The sequence below is a fragment of the Tachypleus tridentatus genome, chromosome 3 (genome assembly GCF_004210375.1).
Source record: "Tachypleus tridentatus isolate NWPU-2018 chromosome 3, ASM421037v1, whole genome shotgun sequence".
NCBI lineage: Eukaryota > Metazoa > Arthropoda > Merostomata > Xiphosura > Limulidae > Tachypleus > Tachypleus tridentatus.
Window position 1 is genome coordinate 113,844,769 of NC_134827.1, and position 18,357 is coordinate 113,863,125.

Consider the following 18,357-nt stretch of genomic DNA (forward strand, 5'->3'; position numbering starts at 1 on the left):
AGTGAGAGGAGGCATAGAGTATAATTTTTACAATGCATTTGGCTAAAGTTTATAACTAAAGATATGTCATCTCGTTTTGTTCTTGTCTTATGAAACTGGCCCGGCGGTTAAGGGACGCGACTCCTAATCTGAGGGGCGCGGGTTCGAATCTGTGTTATACTAAACATGCTCGTCCTTTCAGTCGTTATAATGTGACGGTTAATCCCACTATTCGTTGCCTTCCCTCTTGTTTTACACTGCTAAATTATGGACAGTTAGCGCAGGTACCTCTCATATGGCTTTGTGCGAAATTCAAAAACAAACCACACCTATGAAACCGTTAATACGGCCGTGCTAGTACTGCACATAAGAAAAATAAAAAAAGTCATCACTAATTTCACTGAAGGACTAAAGATGGCAGAAGTAGTCGGTATTGAAAGCATTAATCTGTAAATAACGTAACATTTGCTTGTGATAGTTTAGAGTGAAGACAGCTGGTCAACGCCACCCATTGCTTTAAAGTAGGGAGCGTGTTTATGTAGCGACAAGTCACGCACCGTCCAAGGATACTGAATAATAAACTTCGTCTGACCCAAATCAAAAAATGAAAACGCTATTAGTATAATTCATACGGCTTAAAAGAAATTGTCACTTCTTTCTACAATATAATTACGACGTGAATCTGTAAAATTCAGCCCAGAGATATAACAGTTGTAGACTCAATGTCTTCAGAACTGTAAGTTAGTGAAATCTGAAGTGTAGTTCAAATCAAAAATAAAAACTTTATTTCACTTTAACTTCCTTATTATGAAATATACTTTTCATTATTACTTGTGCTTTTGTAGGAAACTATAATATTTATATTTACAACGTAGGTAGCAGCTGGACTGTATGTAATTATAAGATTTATATTTACAACTCAGGTAGCAGCTTGCCTGTATGTAATTATAAGATTTATATTTACAACTCAGGTAGCAGCTTGCCTGTATGTAATTATAAGATTTATATTTACAACTTAGGTAGCAGCTTGCCTGTATGTAATTATAAGATTTATATTTACAACTTAGGTAGCAGCTTGCCTGTATGTAATTATAAGATTTATATTTACAACTTAGGTAGCAGCTTGCCTGTATGTAATTATAATATTTATATTTACAAATTAAGTAGCAGCTTGCCTGTATGTAATTATAAGATTTATATTTACAACTTAGGTAGCAGCTTGCCTGTATGTAATTATAAGATTTATATTTACAACTTAGGTAGCAGCTTGCCTGTATGTAATTATAAGATTTATATTTACAACTTAGGTAGCAGCTTGCCTGTATGTAATTATAAGATTTATATTTACAACTTAGGTAGCAGCTTGCCTGTATGTAATTATAATATTTATATTTACAACTGCCTGTATGTAATTATAAGGCAGCTTGCCTGTATGTAATTATAAGATTTATATTTACAAATTAGGTAGCAGCTTGCCTGTATGTAATTATAAGATTTATATTTACAAATTAGGTGCCTGTATGTAATTATAAGATTTATATTTACAACTTAGGTAGCAGCTTGCCTGTATGTAATTATAAGATTTATATTTACAAATTAGGTAGCAGCTTGCCTGTATGTAATTAAACGATGAAGTCAAAAACTTTGTGGCACAGATAAAATGAACTGCTAACAAGAAAGAAGTTACTTGTCGCTACAAGTGTTTTTGAACCGACTAACGAGATTACCTGAGAATGATTGAAAAAAGAAAATTAATAAAATATGTTTGAGATTAAGATGCCTCAGAGATGGCGCTACCTACTTTTTTTTTTGCGATGTATTTGTTGTGTGTTATCATTATATTGTTGCTCATGTAATATATTTTGACATGAGCAACAAAACTTAAATTAATAGAAAAATCACCACCACTGAACTCAAAATTAACATTAGAAACTTGAAAAACACTTCACCCGGACATGATCAAATATTATTGTCAAGAAAGGTTCCAGTCTTCTATTACAACATCTCACAACATCAACAAATAGCAACTGGTTATTACCCCAACAAATGAAAAAAAACATTATCACTACGACACCAAAGAAACAAACAGGACAAATCCTGATAACTTCCGATCCATCAGTCTGTTAAGTTGTCTTGGAAAACTGATAGAGAAAATCATTTCAAATCGACTGTTCCATTTCTGTGAAATAAATGACACCCTACCCGACAAACAATAGATCACCTCACACGACTCACTGAATCAGTTTACAAAACATTTAATAACAATCAGGTAACCATAAGGGTATTTTTAGATGTTAAAAAAGGATTTTACACATAACGCCATTAAGTATAAACTGACTAATTTGAAAGTAAATCACACTTTTATTAAATGGATTTCAATCTTCCTAACAGATAGAACAGCTCAAGTCAGCCTCTTCAGAATCTTTCAATATAACTGTAAGGGTGCTACAAGGATCCGTCCTGTCGCCACTCCTGTACGTCATTTTGGTCAGTGATATAACTTTTCCTAGTCTAACTTACAATTCACAATACGCATACAACATTGCTATCTGCAGTATTTTTAGGAAATCCGCTAATGACCATGTCTCGCGTTCAAGAAACACTAAACACTGTTTTGAGCTGGATCAACAAGTGGAGAGTAGTTTTAAATCCAACAAAACACAAGCAATCACTTTTTATAAAAATTAAAAAGACACAGAAAAACATCACACTTGGCAATACGCCTATCATCATGAACAAGCATATTATATGCCTTGGCATCACTTTTGACTCAAGATTAACATGGGAAAAACATGTTAACAACATACACTCATCTATCAAAACACGTATTGCACATTTAATGACCATATCTAACAAACACTCAAACTGCTCACCAGAAACTATCATCCAAATATACAAGGCTTAAATCTGTGCGTTAATAGAATACGGATGTCAAGTTACATATAATATGTCTAACAACACACTACAGGAAATCCAAGTACAACAAAACAAAATACTAAGAGCATCAAACAGACTACCATCATACACACACGTAAACTATATACACCAAATCAGTAACCTACCAACTCTTAGAAACAGGTTCACAGAAATATCATACAAATGTTATTTAAAACGAGAACACAGAATTCAACTAACTACATCATTATGTAAATTATCCAGTACACCTACATAATACATTTCACCATGTAACGTATTTCAACAAAGAAACACAATCACAAATAAGGTGAATATAGGCTTAAATTTATATGTATTTTCTTTCAGATCAGGCACAGGACTGGTAAAATTTTCAGCACCTGTCCCGTGAAAGTGGGTTTTCTCGGGGTAGTCCCGTTTACCCTCACATCCAAATCTCAGGCATTGGATCTTTAGATCACAACCAAGACAACAATATTTTTGCTTAGCCCTGGATCGATCCGTTTCAAGTTGATATCTAATCGTCTTATCAAACTGAGGGCTCTGGCCTGGCTCACCTCTCTTGTGTCGCTTCCCATTTCTCACATGTCATTTTTATAATGCCCCACTGCACTTCATCACCTTAAACAAGTCAAAGTAAAATACGGGTAAATTCCCAAGCAAAGTTCAATAATCTTTCACGTGAAGGGATGAAAAGAAACCACAACGTTCCTGACCACCCCTGTTGGGTAGAGAATTCCTCAGACTTCTCTCTCTCTCTAAACTAAACCACAACGTTCCTGACCACCCCTGTTGGGGAGAGAATTCCTCAGACTTCTCTCTCTCTAAACTAAACCACAACGTTCCTGACCACCCCTGTTGGGGAGAGAATTCCTCAGACTTCTCTCTCTCTAAACTAAACCACAACGTTCCTGATCACCCCTGTTGGGGAGAGAATTCCTCAGACTTCTCTCTCTCTAAACTAAACCACAACGTTCCTGAACACCCCTGTTGGGGAGAGAATTCCTCAGACTTCACTCTCTCTAAACTAAACCACAACGTTCCTGACCACCCCTGTTGGGGAGAGAATTCCTCAGACTTCTCTCTCTCTAAACTAAACCACAACGTTCCTGACCACCCCTGTTGGGGAGAGAATTCCTCAGACTCTCTCTCTCTAAACTAAACCACAACGTTCCTGATCACCCCTGTTGGGGAGAGAATTCCTCAGACTTCTCTCTCTCTAAACTAAACCACAACGTTCCTGAACACCCCTGTTGGGGAGAGAATTCCTCAGACTTCACTCTCTCTAAACTAAACCACAACGTTCCTGACCACCCCTGTTGGGGAGAGAATTCCTCAGACTTCTCTCTCTCTAAACTAAACCACAACGTTCTGATCACCCCTGGGGAGAGAATTCCTCAGACTTCTCTCTCTCTAAACTAAACCACAACGTTCCTGACCACCCTGTTGGGAGAGAATTCCTCAGACTTCTCTCTCTAAACTAAACCACAACGTTCCTGACCACCCCTGTAGGGGAGAGAATTCCTCAGACTTCTCTCTCTCTCTAAACTAAACCACAACGTTCCTGACCACCCCTGTTGGGGAGAGAATTCCTCAGACTTCTCTCTCTCTAAACTAAACCACAACGTTCCTGATCACCCCTGTAGGGGAGAGAATTCCTCAGACTTCTCTCTCTCTCTAAACTAAACCACAACGTTCCTGACCACCCCTGTTGGGGAGAGAATTCCTCAGACTTCTCTCTCTCTAAACTAAACCACAACGTTCCTGAACACCCTGTTGGAGAGAATTCCTCAGACTTCACTCTCTCTAAACTAAACCACAACGTTCCTGAACACCCCTGTTGGGGAGAGAATTCCTCAGACTTCTCTCTCTCTAAACTAAACCACAACGTTCCTGACCACCCCTGTTGGGGAGAGAATTCCTCAGACTTCTCTCTCTCTAAACTAAACCACAACGTTCCTGATCACCCCTGTTGGGGAGAGAATTCCTCAGACTTCTCTCTCTCTAAACTAAACCACAACGTTCCTGATCACCCTGTTGGAGAGAATTCCTCAGACTCTCTCTCTCTAAACTAAACCACAACGTTCCTGACCACCCCTGTTGGGGAGAGAATTCCTCAGACTTCTCTCTCTCTAAACTAAACCACAACGTTCCTGATCACCCTGTTGGGAGAGAATTCTCAGACTTCTCTCTCTCTAAACTAAACCACAACGTTCCTGATCACCCTGTTGGGAGAGAATTCCTCAGACTTCTCTCTCTCTAAACTAAACCACAACGTTCCTGATCACCCTGTTGGGAGAGAATTCCTCAGACTTCTCTCTCTCTAAACTAAACCACAACGTTCCTGATCACCCCTGTTGGGGAGAGAATTCCTCAGACTTCTCTCTCTCTAAACTAAACCACAACGTTCCTGATCACCCCTGTAGGGGAGAGAATTCCTCAGACTTCTCTCTCTCTCTAAACTAAACCACAACGTTCCTGACCACCCCTGTTGGGGAGAGAATTCCTCAGACTTCTCTCTCTCTAAACTAAACCACAACGTTCCTGATCACCCCTGTAGGGGAGAGAATTCCTCAGACTTCTCTCTCTCTCTAAACTAAACCCTTTCCAAGTTCGTTTGCGTTTGCTTCAAAGCAAAGCTTAAAAACAAAATGCTTGGATATTCTTTGTAAGAATAATTATAAGTCACTTCGAAATTGTTACAGAGCACAAACTTCTAAGGTTTATAATAGTTTTAATTAAAACACAAATATATTCAGACAAGGTGCACATTTAATACACGGTGCAATTCTACTAGTACACAACAATAACAAAAGCATTAATACAAATATTGTAGCCATTTTATTTAGTGTAACTGTTGGATTAACAAAATATTAATTTTTTAAACAAATCGTAACCACATCTAGTCTGTTTCTCAACGTTTTCGATACATTATTCTTGGACGTTCGAGTCCTTAGGGTTAAGACCCAAGTTGTAAAAGTTCAATATGATTGGTAAACTGATCGTCAGTAGAAATGGCACGTTGGAACGAAAGGTTCCAAATATCGATACTTCTAATGTTACACTTAGAAATAGCGATAAAGTTCGAGGCAAAAACCCTTCTGCTTGACAGTGAATCACGTTTCATTCTCACGCTGGGTGGCGCTTCAGACGATATTCGTAATTTATCACTTTTTGGCTGTTTTCAAAAACATTATCCGCAGTTTGTAAAACTTTCTTACAGATAATTAGAATGAATAAAGTAATATACAAAAGTATTAAAGCAAATGTTTTATTGTTTCATAAGTAACTTTAGTTTCCATTGTAACTTTTAATTTCTGAAAACAAGAGGGCGCCATACCCGTTTTCCATGACGTCATTAAGAATCTTTCTAATATACTCTTCGTTACTTAACGAAACGTTTGGAAACAGTCATATGTTCTACAAAGATAGTGGCAACAAATATTAGTAGCAAATTAACCTAAACATTGACCCTTCATTTTAATGACATATATTTTAAGCCGTATTTATTATTTATAAAAAAGCTTTTTGGTATTCTTTATAAAAACCTAATAATTTCAAATAATCTTACAAAGAAACCTTTTTGAAATTGTCATATAATTTCCAGATATGTTATTTAGTCAACAACAATAGCACCAGAAAGTATTAAGACCCCAAAAGACAATAATTATCCTCTTTTCTCTAAGAGTAATATACCTCCAGACAGACGTTCTGGATTTAGCACAGGTCAGTAGCCCTAAAATCTCGCGAAATTAAAGGTCTTTGAACACATATTCAGTTTCTTGTGAAAATCAAAACGTGTTAAAAATAATGTTTAGTTCAAAAGAACGCCCACGTGAGATGGACAGGTCAAAGTGGACAGAGGTAGACTGTAACAGTTAAAAACTGGACAGAGCAACGCTTTGACGTCAATAGTGACACAGTCATTCTTTGTCGGTTTCAGACAGTTCAACGTCGTTAGTTCTATTGTAAGCTCTCGTTTTTATCGTTTTGCCACTAGTTGAACGTGGTTCTCATTTCGAAACACGTTTGGTTTGTTACAGGATTGTTTTGTACTCGTGGTCACTTACTTAGTTTGTCTCTTATTGGTAGCTGACACCATCCTTGTCCTGGATGGACTTATCTGTGACGCCGTGACCCGCACTCGTTGAACTTGTGGTTCCGATTTCTCTCCAAGGCCTGACTTTCCTTTCGCAGATGAAGCTGATGTGGCTTTCATAAAGCCAAACCTCTTGGGTTGTGACGTATCTCTTCGGGCAGTTCCAGCTACTGGTTGCTTTCCTGACACTGCACCGTTTCTGGTAATGGAAGAGGTTCGTTTCACAACTGAATCACTTTGATTTGACTGACCATTTCTTTCTCTTAGTCTTCCAGGGACAGAAGACACTTCCTTTCTCACAGCTCTAGATGGATTGCTGGGAAGCTGTTGGTTTGGAGTGCTTACCTGAGTAGCAGCCTTGACAGTGGCCACTGACAACTCACTAGATTTGGATAAGGTTAACGATCTTTCGCTGGATCTTCGAGATAAGGATTGTTCGCTGGACCGAGAACTGGGAGAAAGTGACCTATTTACTGAAGAACTAGATATGGCTCTTTGGGATGACTTTAAATCTCTTGACGGGACATTCAGGACCTTCTTACTTTCTGTGTTTGGACGTGTTGACGAAGACACATTGTAACTGTCCGACACACCTCTTGCCTTAGCCACATTCTGGGTGATGTTTCTCATGTTCTTTGAATAACCCCCCACTCTGTCTTTTGTAACTATGGATTCCTCTTTTCTTTGGCTTCCTTCCCGAGTTCTTGTTCTCGGTTTTGGCAACACCGATTCTCCTGTTAAGCTACTTTTGGAACTTCCTAGGCTAGTTCTTGAACTGGTTTTAGAGCTAGACTGTGGACCTCGAGAGGTTCTCTTGGTGTCAGATGTAGTCGAAGAATGACTTTCCGTTCTCTGAATCCTGCCTGCAGCACTCCGGGTCGAACTTCTAGAAAAAGGTTGAGTGCCTTGTTTGCCCAAGCTGCTTCTTGCCGTTAGTTGGCTGTTACTTGATCGTTCGAAAGTGTTGACAGGTGTTTTAACAGCCTCCATTCGTCCTCCTGAATGGTTCATCTGGGGTTTTATTTTTTCCACATTTTTAGATTTTTCAGGCAGGGATATTTTGGGAACTGTGATTTTTGGTAGAGTGTCACACTTGTCAAAGCTGTTCTCTGGTTCCTCCAACAAGCTGTTAGGTACAGTTTGTCTCAGACTTCTTGGTGAATCCACTAAGTCCGTGTCGTAAGCTCCTGCAGAAGATGCACCTTGAGATAATGTCTCACTTACAAGAGACTGTGTTTCTTCAAATCCTTCATCGTGTTCGTGTTCTTCTGTAATCTTCCTCTTAAACATTGGTGATGAACTAAGTGGTGTATGACCTCTTCTTGTATGAAAAGGGTCCTCGTTTACTTGTGTCCGTTCGGTAGGACTGCTTTGTGTATCTAGGCATTTTGGGTCAGACAATGAGTTTCTTACCTGCAACAGCCTGTTTGTTGATTCAGTGACAGGAGTTTGAATCTGTACTGGACTAGGACGAGAGTAAGTGCCCTTCTGATGCTTGTCTTCTTGAAGAATTTCTGTACTTTTACCATCATTTGTTAGTGGAACTGCTCGTGAATCTTGGTTTACTGAAGAGCTTTGGACCACTTCAACATTCGAAAGGCATACAGTTTCATCTGGTTTCTCTGTAGTACACCCATTACTGGCTCTACTGACATTATAGGAAGGTTCTGGAGATATCTCTCCAGTTTGAGTTTGCTTTCCTATTGCTTCAGAGGTCTTCTTAAAGTTTTCGGTCAGGGAACTCCAACGTTTGGCTAACCTAGCACGAAGAGACGTGGACTTCTTTTTACCATCTGAAGGATCCTGTTCATCTTTTTGAGTTTTGTTCTCTCGTGATTTGATATCCTGTACCTCCAGGTTGTCCTGTTTAGGTCTAGGATTGGTAAAATAATTCAGTTGTTGGATTTCTTGACTTGCCAAACTAATATCTTTCAATGCACCTTCAATAAACTCTTGGTCATTGTCGCGTACTTCAACTGATTGTTGGTCAGTTTTTACTGTCTTATCCTGTTCATAATCATCTTTAGATTGTTTAGCTTTTCCATTTCCAAGGTTCTTCTGGTTTGGACGACTTCTTCTCGTAGTTTTCCTTATCAGAGAAAAACGATCAAAATTCCCTTCACCTTCCATGTCGACCTCTTCTTGTGTCACTGAGTCTTTGTTCTCGAATGATCCACCAGGGTTTGTATTTGAAAATTGCTTGGGCTTATGTGAATCCTTCTCAGGCTTATCTAGACTTATATCAACATCTGATTTTTTGACATCGTCACCCTTATGTTGACCTCTTGGCTTATAAACTGTTGCTAAATCATCTTCTGTTGATTCCACAACTTTAGATGGTCTGGATTTAGGAACAGATTCTCTCATGCTCGTGTAAAGCCTATTTCTTCTCGGCGGTGCAATGTTTGAGACAGAATCAATAGGTGTCGCAAGGCTTATCTCGTTACTAAAGTCTCCATCTACATGATTTGGTGACGTAAGTTCTTGTACAGATTCAGCAACTCGCTCACTTGAAATAAGGTCTGGAGTTTCTATAGGTAAGGGTAATGTCTCTTTAGTAATAGTTTTCTCTGAAGTTGGATGGTTCAAGGGGTTTTCTATAGAACTTTTGTTGTTGATTACTTCTTCAGGTAAGGTTTCTCTCGGGCTTTGCCTTGATCTTGATGTTACAGTTCTATTATCTTCTCTCTCCACAATGCTAGCTGATGTGTTGTTGTTATTCCTGGTCATTCCAGATGAAATGTTTTGTTGTACTTTGGATTCCACACTGGTCTGGGTTGGGGAGACAACATCTTTACCTAATTCCGAATCAGCTGATGGTCTTCTGACGTACAGCGTTAATGTTTCCTTACTGCTTTCTTTACCCAAACTGCTCTTTGAACCATCCAACGAATTTGTAGACCGTCGACTACGATATTTTCTACGATCGTCATCTACTGACTCGAAACTATTGGCCACATTTAATGTGCTCTTTCTCCATCTAGACTTGTCTTTCACTTGAGCACTTTCCACAGTTTCCATAACCTTTTCTATATCTGTACTGGGCATTGCATTTTTAAGTTTTTTGGTGTACATTTCAGAATCAGTCTTGGCCTCGTGAAGAGTTCCTAGGTTAGAAGATCGATTGTCTTCATCAACCTTTTCTTGACCATAAAAACCTACATCAGACTCCCTCTGTTCTAATTCTTGGCGTCTTCGTCGTTCCAGAAGCATCCGATCTTTTAACTTCTTCTCCTTTTCTTCCTCTCTTTCATTTTCTTGTAACCAGTCTTCAATTTTTCTTCTCCATTGCTTTGGTTTCACTTCTGTATTATTCTCTTGTATAGTCATGACTCTTTCCATAGTTGGAGAAATTGGTGAGGCTGGCCGTTCTCTTTCGTTCAGCTCAACAGCCAACAAATCCTGGCGTCTTCGTCTTCCAGATCGCCGGAGCAGAGATCTGTCCAAAGATCCACCATCTATGCTTCCCAAAGACTTACGATCTTTGGCCTCTAACTCAGAAGTATGTTTTAAGTAATCTATGAGTTCCACGTCTTGATCTTCTGAAGAAAGGCGACTTCTTCTCCTCCGAAGACTGCCAGTAGGGGTAACGTCAGATAATTCTCCAGTGTCTATGTTATCTTGACCATTGGTTATTGATGTAATTGAACCAATACGTCGTCGAACCACTCTTGGAGAACTCATGTACTCTTCTTCTGATGGCAGACTGCTGTTTAGACTGTTGAGTCGATTGAGATCTGACGAATGGTCCAAAGTCGCCTTTTTTACTTTTTGAACTTTGAACTTATTGTCACCAAGACGGTTTTGAGAAAATCCATTCCGGATGTCACCAAGCAGTGTGTCCATTATATGATTGTCACTCTCACTTCCAGACATTGAACTAGGGCGCAAATCAGACGCTGTAGAACGACAAGGAATAACACTAATTAAAAAAAACACTGATAACATATCAAACGTATTATTACACGTCGTAAAGTGTGGTAACAGCAGGTATTGTTACACGTCTTAAAGTGTGGTAACAGCAGGCATTGTTACACGTCTTAAAGTGTGGTAACAGCAGGCATTGTTACACGTCTTAAAGTGTGGTAACAGCAGGCATTGTTACACGTCTTAAAGTGTGGTAACAGCAGGTATTGTTACAATGCATTCCTACTTAAAAATATGTTAACAAACCAAATATATCGATTTTGGTAATTTTATAGTTCGTTACAGAAGTTCAAATTGATGCGTGTCTTACCTCTAGAACTTCACCTCTCTAAGACCGATTGTGGTAGTTTTATAGTTCGTTATAGAAATTCAAACTGATGTGTATCTTACCTCTAGAACTTCACCTCTCTAAGACCGATTGTGGTAGTTTTATAGCTCATTATAGAAGTTCAAACTGGTGTGTCTTACCTCTAGAACTTCACCTCTCTAAGACCGATTGTGGTAGTTTTATAGTTCGTTATAGAAATTAAAACCGATGTGTATCTTACCTCTAGAACTTCACCTCTCTAACACTGATTGTGGTAGTTTTATAGTTCATTATAGAAATTAAAACCGATGTGTATCTTACCTCTAGAACTTCACCTCTCTAAGACCGATTGTGGTAGTTTTATAGTTCATTATAGAAATTAAAACCGATGTGTATCTTACCTCTAGAACTTCACCTCTCTAAGACCGATTGTGGCAGTTTTATAGTTCGTTATAGAAATTCAAACTGATGTGTATTTTACCTCTAGAACTTCACCTCTCTAACACTGATTGTGGTAGTTTTATAGTTCGTTATAAAAATTCAAACTGGTGTGTGTCTTACCTCTAGAACTTCACCTCTCTAAGACCGATTGTGGTAGTTTTATATCTCGTTATAGAAATTCAAACTGGTGTGTGTCTTACCTCCAGAACTTCACCTCTCTGAGACCGATTGTGGTAGTTTTATAGTTCGTTACAGAAGTTCAAACTGGTGTGTGTCTTACCTCTAGAACTTCACCTCTCTAAGACCGATTGTGGTAGTTTTATAGTTCGTTATAGAAGTTCAAATTAATGCGCGTCTTACCTCTAGAACTTCACCTCTCTAAGACCGATTGTGGGAGTTTTATAGTTCGTTATAGAAGTTCAAACTGGTGTGTGTCTTACCTCTAGAACTTCACCTCTCTAACACTGATTGTGGTAGTTTTATAGCTCATTATAGAAGTTCAAACTGGTGTGTGTCTTACCTCTAGAATTTCACCTCTCTAAGACCGATTATGGAAGTTTTACGTCTCGTTATAGAAATTCAAACTGGTGTGTATCTTACCTCCAGAACTTCACCTCTCTAAGACCGATTGTGGTAGTTTTATAGTTCGTTACAGAAATTCAAACTGGTGTGTGTCTTACCTCCAGAACTTCGCTTCACTAAGACCGATTGTGGTAGTTTTATAGCTCATTACAGAAGTTCAAAGCGGTGTGTATCTTACCTCCAGAACTTCACCTCTCTAAGACCGATTGTGGTAGTTTTATAGTTCTTTACAGAAATTCAAACTGGTGTGTGTCTTACCTCCAGAACTTCGCCTCTCTAAGACCGATTGTGGTAGTTTTATAGTTCATTACAGAAGTTCAAAGCGGTGTGTATCTTACCTCCAGAACTTCACCTCTCTAAGACCGATTGTGGTAGTTTTATAGTTCGTTACAGAAATTCAAACTGGTGTGTGTCTTACCTCCAGAACTTCGCCTCTCTAAGACCGATTGTGGTAGTTTTATAGTTCATTACAGAAGTTCAAAGCGGTGTGTATCTTACCTCCAGAACTTCACCTCTCTAAGACCGATTGTGGTAGTTTTATAGTTCGTTACAGAAATTCAAACTGGTGTGTGTCTTACCTCCAGAGCTTCGCCTCTCTAAGACCGATTGTGGTAGTTTTATAGTTCGTTACAGAAGTTCAAACTGGTGTGTGTCTTACCTCCAGAACTTCGCCTCTTCAATGCCAACTGTTCCTCCCTTTGTCTACGTCTGGCTTCTGCTTTTTTCTCCTGCTGGTGACGACGTTCATTCTCCTGTACAGAATACAAATTAGGTTTGGTAATCAAACTGAACATAACATTACTACAGCAACAATTGTACGGTTTGTGATAGACATTGTCTTATATATTTCCCTTCAATCTTATTTCTTGTTGAATTATATACTTACTCGTATATAATTAATGACTTACTTACCTCAATCGCTGTTTTGAATTTATGACAAAAATTCTGGAAAACTTTGAAACATTCTTCTAGCTTAAAAGTTGCTTTATCTTCGCATAGAAACTCTGCTAGATCCACGCGGACTTCTTCGAGAGCTTCTATATCTTTTGCAACATCGACAACATCCTCTTCTGCAACCTGCAACCGAAACCAATTGATACTTATTAAAGTAAACGTCGGGCTTTTAGTTTTGTGATTTCCGAAGACATCTACAATGTTATATTTAATTCGACGATAAGTCGAATTAAAACCAATACAAGAGTTGAATTACTAGTGAACTTCAAGAGAAGTGTAGCAATAATACATGAGTTTTTCTTCCAATAATTTTGGTTCCGAAACTAATAAAAAACATACAGCTCTTTAAGTACAGCTTAGCATGGTTAGAGATAGGATCAGGGCGCTCGACTCGGGTCGGGAATTCTAATCCCCTTGTCCAATCATACATGCTCGTCCTTTGAGACGCAGATACATTATAATGTGATAGTCAGTCCAACTTTTCTTAAGTATAAAAGTAGCTCAAAAGCTGTCGATGGTGACAGACTGTCTTCCCTGTTGTTCGCTGATATATTAGGGAACACTAACGTAGGTGACGCTCGTGTAGCTTTTCGTGAAATTCAAACTATTTAAGATCAAGAGAAGTTGGAACGTTCATTTATAGAAAGGCTTAGCTATTCAGTTACTAGTGGGATCTTGGCCGAGTTTTAGAATAGATTTAGCTTACTTAATTCGATATTATTGTTTTTTTAAATTTCTGACAACGATTCCATTCAGCCCGGCTTGTTTGGTTCCTGAGCGTTATGGTACATAATTATGTGTGTTCGGGGTTCAGTTCCATGTAGTGGATAGAGCGCAGATAAACATTGTGTACGTTTTACTAAAAACAATGACACAATGAATTATCTGGCGTCAGAACTACAATTTTTGCGTTTTAAACCTTCAAGCTAACCTGCTAACTAATTCTATTACGACAGTTGTTATAAGTCAGATATCAGTCCATATGTTTAACGTGTTTATTAATAACCCTTAAACGTCTATTATTGTAAGCGATCATATGGTATACCGTATTAATTTATACACTTCTTTAGAAAAACAAATTTATGTCACTCATATTATTTATTTTACTGTTTTATTTCGAATCATTCTACGCCCTCTAACTCATTGCGATCGATTTACGAGTGACTGTAATTCGTGATGACAAGAAACTCACTTGAAGTAAAAATGTATTTCAAGACGGCTGGTATGGGTATTAAAACTTTTATTAAAATAAAGCAGAGGACAACGTTAGAAGGTCAAAACTTGTTCTCTACTTTATTTTAATAAAAGTTTTAGCACCTACACCAGCCGTCTTGAGATGCATTTTTACGAGTGACTGAATGAAAAGCGCCCTCTGTAATCAAAGAACTGTAGAGTTTGCACTATCAGAATATCTGGTGTCGAATCCTGGTATTATCGTTTACAAAATAAATGTTAACGAAACTATACAGTTTACAGAAAAACTACGGTAATAAGAAAGGTATGCAAATATATCCATCAATACAATATTAGTCACGTAAAATAGTTTCATAGTTCTAACACATGAACAGTCTCCAACATTAGGACATAACACACAAAACGTTTTAATGGTTTCACAGTTCTAACACATGAACAGTGTCCATCAGTAGGCCATAACACACAGAACGTTTTAATGGTTTCATAGTTCTAACACATGAACAGTGTCCAACAGTAAGACATAATACACAGAACGTTTTAATGGTTTCATAGTTCTAACACATGAACAGTGTCCAACAGTAGGACATAACACATAGAACGTTTTAATGGATTCATAGTTCTAACACATGAACAGTGTCCAACGGTAAGACATAACACACAGAACGTTTTAATGGTTTCATAGTTCTAACACATGAACAGTGTCCAACAGTAAGACATAATACACATAACGTTTTAATGGTTTCACAGTTCTAACACATGAACAGTGTCCATCAGTAGGCCATAACACACAGAACGTTTTAATGGTTTCATAGTTCTAACACATGAACAGTGTCTAACAGTAAGACATAATACACAGAACGTTTTAATGGTTTCATAGTTCTAACACATGAACAGTGTCCAACAGTAGGACATAACACATAGAACGTTTTTATGGTTTCATAGTTCTAACACATGAACAGTGTCCAACGGTAAGACATAACACACAGAACGTTTTAATGGTTTCATAGTTCTAACACATGAACAGTGTCCAACAGTAAGACATAATACACATAACGTTTTAATGGTTTCACAGTTCTAACACATGAACAGCGTCCATCAGTAGGCCATAACACACAGAACGTTTTAATGGTTTCATAGTTCTAACACATGAACAGTGTCCAACAGTAAGACATAATACACAGAACGTTTTAATGGTTTCATAGTTCTAACACATGAACAGTGTCCAACAGTAGGACATAACACATAGAACGTTTTAATGGATTCATAGTTCTAACACATGAACAGTGTCCAACAGTAAGACATAATACACAGAACGTTTTAATGGTTTCATAGTTCTAACACATGAACAGTGTCCAACAGTAGGACATAATACACAGAACGTTTTAATGGTTTCATATTTCTAACACATGAACAGCGTCCAACAGTAAGATATAATACACAGAACGTTTTAATGGTTTCATAGTTCTAACACATGAACAGTGTTCAACAGTAGGACATAACACACAGAACGTTTAAATGGTTTCACAGTTCTAACACATGAACAGTGTCCAACAGTAAGACATAATACACAAAACGTTTTAATGGTTTCATAGTTCTAACACATGAACAGTGTCCAACAGTAAGACATAATAATACACAGAACGTTTTAATGGATTCATAGTTCTAACACATGAACAGTGTCCAACAGTAAGACATAATACACATAACGTTTTAATGGTTTCATAGTTCTAACAAATGAACAGTGTCCAACAGTAAGACATAATACACAGAACGTTTTAATGGTTTCATTGTTCTATCACATAAACAGTGTCCAACAGTAGGACATAATACACAGAACGTTTTAATGGTTACATAGTTCTAACACATGAACAGTGTCCAACAGTAGGACATAATACACAGAACGTTTTAATGGTTACATAGTTCTAACACATAAACAGTGTCCAACAGTAGGACATAATACACAGAACGTTTTAATGGTTTCATAGTTCTAACACATAAACAGTGTCCAACAGTAGGACATAATACACAGAACGTTTTAATGGTTTCATAGTTCTAACACATGAACAGTGTCCAACAGTAGGACATAATACACAGAACGTTTTAATGGTTTCATAGTTCTAACACATGAACAGTGTCCAACAGTAGGACATAATACACAGAACGTTTTAATGGTTACATAGTTCTAACACATAAACAGTGTCCAACAGTAGGACATAATACACAGAACGTTTTAATGGTTTCATAGTTCTAACACATAAACAGTGTCCAACAGTAGGACATAATACACAGAACATTTTAATATCGACCAGCGACATATGAGATACTGAAACAAACTCTGACCTTTAAGAAATCTTCCATTTGTTCTCTTATTTGAACGTCAGCATTCATGACCTGTTTAGAAACCTTGGTCACTTTGTCTCTCAGGATGTTGACCTCCGTTTTTAGATTATCAATGGATAGTCTATAAGGAAAATTATGATAAAAATGGACCTTAGAAAACGTATCATGTTATTTAATAGTATTAACTGTCAATTACACAGGTAACACAACAACTGGGTACAAACACTACACTGGAAAAACACATACGACATACATATATATATATCTATATACATAGGTAAGAAGTAGGTAAAAAAAACAATAGATAATTAGATAAGAAAATATGTTTTATGAACTTCTCTTGTTGTTTATATCACTGTCACAGTAACCTACTTCATGGCTTCTTCTAAAGTTGGCATTTTGTCACTAAACTTTAGTAAATCAGGATTTTTCTTCTCTGCCTCCTAAAACAAAATAGAAACACAAAAACATTACAACTATCAACCCTCTGAATGAATTACACATCAAATATGAAACATGTTATCACAAGTACTATAAAAATAAACAGGAATAGTAGAACAACTGTCTGGAATAGTTAGAGTACATAAAAAAAGAGTTTAATATAGGACAGAGTGCATAGAAAAAGTTATATATAGGATAGAGTACATAGAAGAGAGTTTATTATAGGATGGAGTACATAGAAACGAGTTAAATATAAGATAGAGTACATAGAAGAAAGTTATATATAAGATAGAGTACATAGAAACGAGTTAAATATAGGCTAGAGTATATAAAACAGAGTCAAAATATAGATACAGTATATAGAAGAAAGTTATACATAGGATAGAGTGCATAGAACAGAGTACATAGAACAGTTAAATATAGGACAGAGTACAAAGAAGAGAGTTAAATATAGGATACAGTATATAGAAGAAAGTTATATATAAGATAGAGTATATATATAAGACAGTTAAATGTGGGGTAGAGAACACAGAACAGAGTTAAATATAGGATAAAGTATATAGAAGAAAATTATATATAAGATAGAATATATAGAACAGAATTATATATAGGCTAGAGTATATAGAAAAGAGTTAAATATAGGACAGAGTACATAGAACAGAGTTAAATAGAGGATAGAGTACATAGAACATAGTTAAGTATAGGATAGAGTGCATAGAACAGAGTTAAATATAGAATAGAGTACATAGAACATGTTAAATAGAGGATAGAGTACATAGAACATGTTAAATAGAGGATAGAGTACACAGAACAGAGTTAAATATAGGGTTGAGTATACAGAAGAAAAAAGTTATATATAGTATAGAGAATGTAGAAGAAAGTTATATATAGTATAGAGAATATAGAAGAAAGTTATATATAGTATAGAGAATATAGAAGAAAGTTATATATAGTATAGAGAATATAGAAGAAAGTTATATATAGTATAGAGAATACAGAAGAAAGTTATATATAGTATAGAGAATATAGAAGAAAGTTATATATAGTATAGAGAATATAGAAGAAAGTTATATATAGTATAGAGTATACAGAAGAGAGTTTAATATAGTATAGAGAATATAGAAGAAAGTTATATATAGTATAGAGAATATAGAAGAAAGTTATATATAGTATAGAGTAT

The 18,357-nt window shown here is 37.0% G+C and overlaps 1 protein-coding gene across 3 annotated transcripts in view; it reads right to left on the minus strand.

The window, feature by feature from the left end:
- Window positions 1-5,749: 5,749 nt before the first annotated feature.
- LOC143247809 (uncharacterized) overlaps window positions 5,750-18,357 on the minus strand; it is a 112,072-nt gene continuing 99,464 nt past the window's right edge. For all 3 annotated transcript variants that reach the window (XM_076496309.1, XM_076496307.1, XM_076496310.1), the window contains exons 14-18: window positions 17,109-17,179; window positions 16,737-16,857; window positions 13,161-13,325; window positions 12,907-13,000; window positions 5,750-10,890 (exon numbers count right to left, since the gene is read on the minus strand). In XM_076496309.1, the coding sequence (XP_076352424.1) occupies window positions 6,959-10,890; window positions 12,907-13,000; window positions 13,161-13,325; window positions 16,737-16,857; window positions 17,109-17,179 (4,383 nt within the window). In that variant the 3' untranslated portion in view covers window positions 5,750-6,958. The remainder of the gene's footprint in view (window positions 10,891-12,906; window positions 13,001-13,160; window positions 13,326-16,736; window positions 16,858-17,108; window positions 17,180-18,357) is intronic.